The 6000-nt window shown below is 54.5% G+C and overlaps 2 protein-coding genes across 2 annotated transcripts in view; one reads left to right on the forward strand and one right to left on the reverse strand.

Annotated features, from left to right (window-relative positions):
* The first annotated feature begins 4616 nt into the window (after positions 1-4616).
* GUITHDRAFT_152159 (hypothetical protein) lies at positions 4617-5554 on the forward strand. The gene is made up of 3 exons (XM_005834022.1): positions 4617-4737; positions 4931-5136; positions 5291-5554. The coding sequence occupies exons 1-3, from the start codon at positions 4681-4683 to the stop codon at positions 5403-5405; spliced, it is 378 nt and encodes a 125-aa protein (XP_005834079.1). The 5' UTR covers positions 4617-4680; the 3' UTR covers positions 5406-5554.
* A 146-nt stretch (positions 5555-5700) lies between these two features.
* GUITHDRAFT_137707 (hypothetical protein) overlaps positions 5701-6000 on the reverse strand; it is a gene marked incomplete at both ends in the record, with an annotated part of 4172 nt that continues 3872 nt past the window's right edge. Inside the window, one exon of the mRNA XM_005834023.1 lies at positions 5701-5811. Coding sequence (XP_005834080.1) covers positions 5701-5811 — 111 coding nt within the window. The remainder of the gene's footprint in view (positions 5812-6000) is intronic.

The following is a 6000-nucleotide window of genomic DNA, read 5'->3' on the forward strand; positions in this document are numbered from 1 at the left end:
AGATGATTACTTGGACTGTGTAAGCTGGTGAACAAAGGAGCGTTTGCAAAAGCTTCGTCATGTTAACGTGTGCTCCGACCACATTCCTTATATTAGCCCTCCCGACTAGTCACCCTCCCTCCCAGACAAACGTCGATACAAGGAGTCGTCGAAAGGATGAGAAGGAAGTTCTTGCCATCCTCGGCTGTCGATCAGGCGAGAGAGGACTGATCGAGCAGCGGAGAGAACGAGTGGAGAGAGGAGAGGGCGAAGAAGAAAAGGAGCAGGAGAGGGCAGATGGACAGGAAAAAGAAGAAGTGCTTCAACTGCTAATGTCATAGTGAAAACGCAGGAACGATCATAGTGCTAAAGACAAGAAAGAAACAGACTCTACCTGTCCTCCTACCTGCTGCAACAAGAGCTTCTCAGATTGCACAGCGTTCTGTCCTCCCTCCTCGCCCCCCTCGGGCCTTCCCCTTAACTTCGCCCTTCCTCTCGCCTCGCCTCTCGACTGTACTGTATGGCACTCGCTTATAGACCCTCCTAACTCTAGACGCGTTCCTCCTCTCGCCTCCTCTCCTCTTGCCTCGGGCCGTCTCTCGCCGCTCGTCTCCTGTCACGGTTCACCGCACCTTCTGCCTCTTTTGCCGGCTGCGCCGGGCCTGACGCGGCGTCAAAAGTAACGCTTTTAGCCTCTCCTTTCCTCTTCTCTCCTGTCCTCTCCTTTGCTTTCCATTCCTCTCCTCTCAGTCCTCTCCTCTCCTCCCCTCCCCTCTCCTCTCCTCTCCTCCTCTCTGCTCGCATCTCTCAGTCATCACAGAGCCGCTTGAGTCTCACAGATCCGGAGAGCCCAGCCACTGAGCTAAGCTGGGCCCGAGCGCGCGGCTAGCAGCCCGAGCGCCAGCCTGACATCCTCAGGCAGGCTGGGGTGCCTGAGTTCCGCCCCTCACCGTGGCATAGTAGTGGCCCGCGCCGAACCGCACTCAGCGCCAGGCTGTGACAGTCGAAGCGGCGCGGGGTCGCGCCTCAGGGCCTTGGTCGGACTACTCAGTGACTCAGCCGCAAGGCTACTTCAACAGCCCGGCCCGGCGGGGTGACAGTGGGCTGAGCCATCAGTGATACTTGAAAGAGAAGGTGACTAGACTGCCTGACTTTCAGTCTGAAAAGTCAGAGAGATCGGGCTGAGTTGCCAAGTCTGACTCCCCCGGCCCCGGCATCGTAGTAACCCTCCGAGGCTCGGCCTCATTAAAGCGTGACTGACTCGCCGTGAGCCTCGGATGATCCGCCTGACGGTCAGCCGGGGGGGCCCGCTGGAGCCCCGGGCCCCGCGGAGCACGGTCCGACTCAGAGGGCCTGAGGTTACCCAATCATTCCGATCAGCCAGCTCGTACTGATCTGGTCTTCAGTAACGAACTCGGAACTTCCAGTTCGGAAGGCTCTGAGACTCAGCAACTTGGCAAGTTGCGGCGCTCCGGGGCCCGGGGCCCACATCCCCAGCCCGGGCCTGCCAAAATTATTATTTTTATTTTTATAAAACTATTTTATTTAGGGGGACATGTCATAGAAACAGAATCTTCAAAATTGTTTTAAGTCATCCTAGGAACCTGGAAACGATGCGATTTTGGGGTCGTTTAAAATGCTGCAAACATCAAATAATTATTTTTGGCTTCCAAATATAGAAACTATTTATCGATTGCGACACACTTAAAGGCCGCTCAATCCTTATAGTCAAGGAGAACTTTTTGTAGTCAATCATCTAACGGCTAGAAAGTGAAGGTTTTTACAACTTGGAGCTTTAAAACTCAGGAGAATGGCAAGCTCGCCTCAGAAACGCTGCGCAGGTTTCATAATGAGCTCTATGCGGAGCAGCGAGTCTGACATGTAACGAGAGCCTTGGGGATCCGACTGGGGGCTCTCATACCTGGCAGCTGTACGAATAGAATGCGAAAACCTTGGTGATTTCAATCATCACCAAGTTGTACAGAGCTGATGCAGTTCAGCGATGTATTGATTACAATGAGTTGACTGAAGCCTTTTCTCAAAGGACGTTACTGATAATAAGGCTGTTTGTTTCGGGGCCTTGACAGGCTGATGCCGTGCTTTCTACACCCTGCCTTTGAAGTCCATCAGCAGCCTGGAGATTGTCTTTCTTTTTTAAGTCAAGAGGTCAGACTGCAATATCAATTCATCTGGTCAAAAAAACTTGCTATGGTCGTCTTGCTTCAGTAAATGTGGGAATCGTTATCTCGCTCTATCATGGGGATCGTATTCGAAATCACAATTCTCCTTTTGATCATCTTCCCTTCTGTTTCTGCTCCACGTGCATCTTCATGGCACCCTCCATGCACCCGGGCAAGACGACGCTGAGTATGTCCACGTCAGTGTTCACCTCACGTCGCCTCCCACTGCTGCACAGGGTGCTTCCTCTTCATACACACTCCAGAAGCATCTCCTCCGGGTAGTCCCTATATCTCACTTCCGCCCTCCCCTTCCGCGTTCCCTCCCTCCTCGTTTTCCCCTGCTCGCCCTCTGCTCCTCCCCGTTGCTCAGCCCTCATCCCCCCTCCTCCTTTTCCCGCACTGCTAAGTTCTCTAAAATAGTTTTAATTACTACATATTTTTAAAGGCATTTATAAAACTCGCTGGCAACCGTCGCTACTCGTCGGACCGGTGGTATATGTTTTCGGATGGGGTGAAAGTAACAACAGGGTACTCCAAACAGGTTCTTGAGGGCAAATAATTGCAGTATCGCCTTATTTATTATAGGAAGAATTAGAAAACTGCGAGTATGTGAATATGATAAATCCAACTACCTAGAGATCAATTCATAGTACCCCGTATCTTCTTCAGTAAGGGTTTGGGGTAGTTGAACAGAGCGAAAAGACTTTATTTCGATCAGTGCGACCCACATCTGTAGCAAGCGAGAGAGGGACAAGAATGCAGCAAGGGATGCGGCTCGAGCAGCACGATGAGGGACAGGGGCGGGAGAGGAGGACGAACGGAGGGAGGGAGGGAGGGAGGGAGGAGGGGATTGAAAAGGAGTCCATAGAGACCATGCGAACCAATATGAAGGAGGGAGGACGAGACAGGACGAGACAGGACAGCACAGGATGGATGGTAAAATGCAAATGGCGACTGAGCAGCGCAAGAAACCTTTGAAGGCTGGAGGTGATTTTTAGGTCAGGACTAGCGTCGAAGGAAGTCATGGCAACAGTTCGATAGTCTGTGCCAACAAACAAGGGAAAGAAGAAGTTTGCTTGCTTGGAGCAACGAACTCGATTTTTATGTTTTGGCAAAGCAATCAGCTAAGATAGATGGAGATGGGTGGTCATTCGATGAAGAGGAGATGGGATGATAATACAATTCTTCTGATAGATCCTATCAACGCAAGAGGTAGCTTGTCTGGCGAGTAGATGTTGATGAGAAGAAAACGACTCTGAAAATAGCCATTGTGGAAATGTATATGGTACCTTATTAGACTTCTGACGATGTCACAGATGATATCATAGAGCCATGAATTGACATCGCCAAAGACGCATGACTGTCATGCTGTTGCGCAACACTTGCACTTAGGCCACGAGGGCGTCAGAGCGATGGGAGGGAACAGGTCTGTCTGCGAGATCTCAACGTCGGACAGTCTCTTTCACGGCTACTCTCACATCACCAGCTGCAAACCTCAGGCTCTGCCTATCGCGCCCTCCAAGTTGGAAGGCTGCACCAAGGGAAAGAGGAGCAAGGAGTTGGATGGCACCGCCGCCGCTGGCTCCTCCGCCTCCACCGTGCCCTCCCTCGCCTCCCTGCTCAACGGGGGGCGGAGCCAGAAGAACACGAAATCTAAGAAGAGCCTTGCAAGGGAGGAGGCGGATGTACATACAATCGGCGATTCCGCAGGTCATGCGGATCATGAGGAGCTGGGTGAAAGCAGATCCCGAAGAAGCAGCGGAGGGTTGAGCGTGGCTGAGTTGACCCAAGAGGAGAGCAGGACTGAGGCGATCTCCAAGAAGGAGCTGCATGAATGGTTCGGCGTCGGGCAGAAGAGAAGCGCCGAGGATGCGGTTCCCTTGCAGAGCAAGAGCTTGCAGTCTGGCGGGCAGGAGGGAGCAGAGGATGCAGGTCGGCCGTTAAAGAAGTTCCTGTCTGCAAGCGAGGGGGCAACTACCGTATCGGATGCCCCGGTGAAGCTTGAGGCGTCGTCCTCCTCAACCTACTCGATGCTCAAGGACGTCCGGTGGGAGAGGAAAGGACAGCCCTTTGAGTTCCTCAAGGCAGAGGAAGCAGCTGCTGCGAGCATGCCGAGCAACTGGAACCCTCGGCCATCCTTCGGTAGCGACCCTGCGAGCATGGCGAGCTATGGCATGAGCGCTTCTCTTGCCCATCAAAGGTTTCACATGCAGGGCATGGGGTTTTCTCAGTTCCAGGGAACCAGCAGCTTCCCTTCCCCGCACAGTCAAGAGCAGCAGGCGTATGCGATGCGGGGGGGGCAGGGGCATGTTTCCTATGGGGTACCTGAGCTCGGGCAGATGCTGCCGATGCAGCAGTCGTTGACTGGCCCAGCTGTTCGCAGCATGCAGATGCCCTGGATCAGCTCGCAGTTCCTGCACCCGCAGAGCTTCTCCTACGGCTCGACCGGGGGGGCGCCGATGGCCATGGCTAATGGGCCCGTGCGAGAGGATGTGTTCGTCTCGCGCCCCTCCCCTTCTCCATGTGGCAAGATTCTGCTGTCAGCTTTCAGGCTCCTCCTTTGAGCTCTACCACACAGGTAAGATAGTACAAGACACTCCCTCCCTCCTCCCTCCTCCCTCCTCCCTCCTCCTCCCTCCCTCCTCCCTCCTCCCTCCTCCCTCCTCCCTCCCTCCCTCCCTCCCTCCCTCCTCCCTCCTCCCTCCTCCCTCCATCCATCATCTCACTTCCCTCTCCATCTCCTCCGTCGCTCAACTAACGACGCATCGCAGCTCCCCAAAGATTCTGCCCAGCAGGAGCTGGGGCGGCACAGCAAGTACTGTCACTTCTGCCAGCACGTCAAGAGCACCATGGCCGCCTGCTCATCTCCTCAGTGTACCTTCAAGTTCTGCCACAACTGCATCAGTGTTCACCTCATGGAGGACTGGGATGCCGTGCTGAGAGCTGAGCGAGACAAGTCATGGAAATGCCCCTGCTGGTACTTTGGGTCTCCCGCCTCTGCCCTTCCCCTTACACTCCTGTTGCCTGCTGCTGCATCTCCTCCTCCTCCACCCCCTCCTCCTCATCTTTCTTCGCACTCTCCAAGCTTATCGCTTGTCTTGCGTCCCAATGGCTTGTTGACGTTTTTGCAGCCGGTACCGATGTTGCTGCTGCTCCTCCAAGGCATGCACAGCCAAGCATCCGCACTGCAAGGCCTACAGGAAGCGGCAGCAGACGCGAGTGAATGTGGTGGAGGGAGGAGAGTAAGAAGAAGAAAGTTAGTCTGCGAGGAGGAGAGGATGTGGAACCGAGCAGATGAAGGAGAGGAGGCGACGCCCTCAGATGTAAGTTTGATGTAAATTACGAGCTTGTGGCCTTGCGGTTGTTCTACTTGTAATGAAAGGATAGAATCCTCGATCAGCTGCTGTGCACGGGGAGGAGAGAAAGATGGGCGGGTGAGGTTGAGACGATGAAATTGGAGACGGTGTGGAAACATGGAGGAGAGAAGAGATGAAGGGGGCCTAGGAGGAGTGACCAGAAGGAAGAGGAGGAGGGGAGAGGGTCACATGTTGAAGCTCTCGCTCGTCTTCTCCTTTGCCTCCTGCACTTTGCTGATCAGCTCCTTGTACACTCGATGAGCCTGCTGGGTCCTCGGGTGGAGGAGACCTTGAACCTGGTCAACACGCGTGAGGGGGGGGGGCGGGGATCACGGAGGCGTGTAGGGGCTGCATAGAGCGCTCAGGAAGCCAGAAAGAGGAGAAATTACGAGGAAGAGGAGGAGGAGGAGGAGGAGGAGGAGGAGGAGGTGGTGGTGGTGGTGGTGGTGGTGGAGGAGGAGGAGGAGGAGGAGGACGAGGAGGGG

The sequence above is a fragment of the Guillardia theta genome (assembly GCF_000315625.1).
Source record: "Guillardia theta CCMP2712 unplaced genomic scaffold GUITHscaffold_27, whole genome shotgun sequence".
NCBI lineage: Eukaryota > Cryptophyceae > Pyrenomonadales > Geminigeraceae > Guillardia > Guillardia theta.

Excerpts from the sequence above, each read along its gene's own strand:
- GUITHDRAFT_152159 (XM_005834022.1), top strand. The coding sequence starts at position 4,681 with ATGTGGCAAGATTCTGCTGTCAGCTTTCAGGCTCCTCCTTTGAGCTCT. Across the intron at positions 4,738-4,930 it reads CTTTGAGCTCTACCACACAG|CTCCCCAAAGATTCTGCCCA; the intron begins GTAAGATAGTAC and ends GACGCATCGCAG. Across the intron at positions 5,137-5,290 it reads TCATGGAAATGCCCCTGCTG|CCGGTACCGATGTTGCTGCT; the intron begins GTACTTTGGGTC and ends ACGTTTTTGCAG.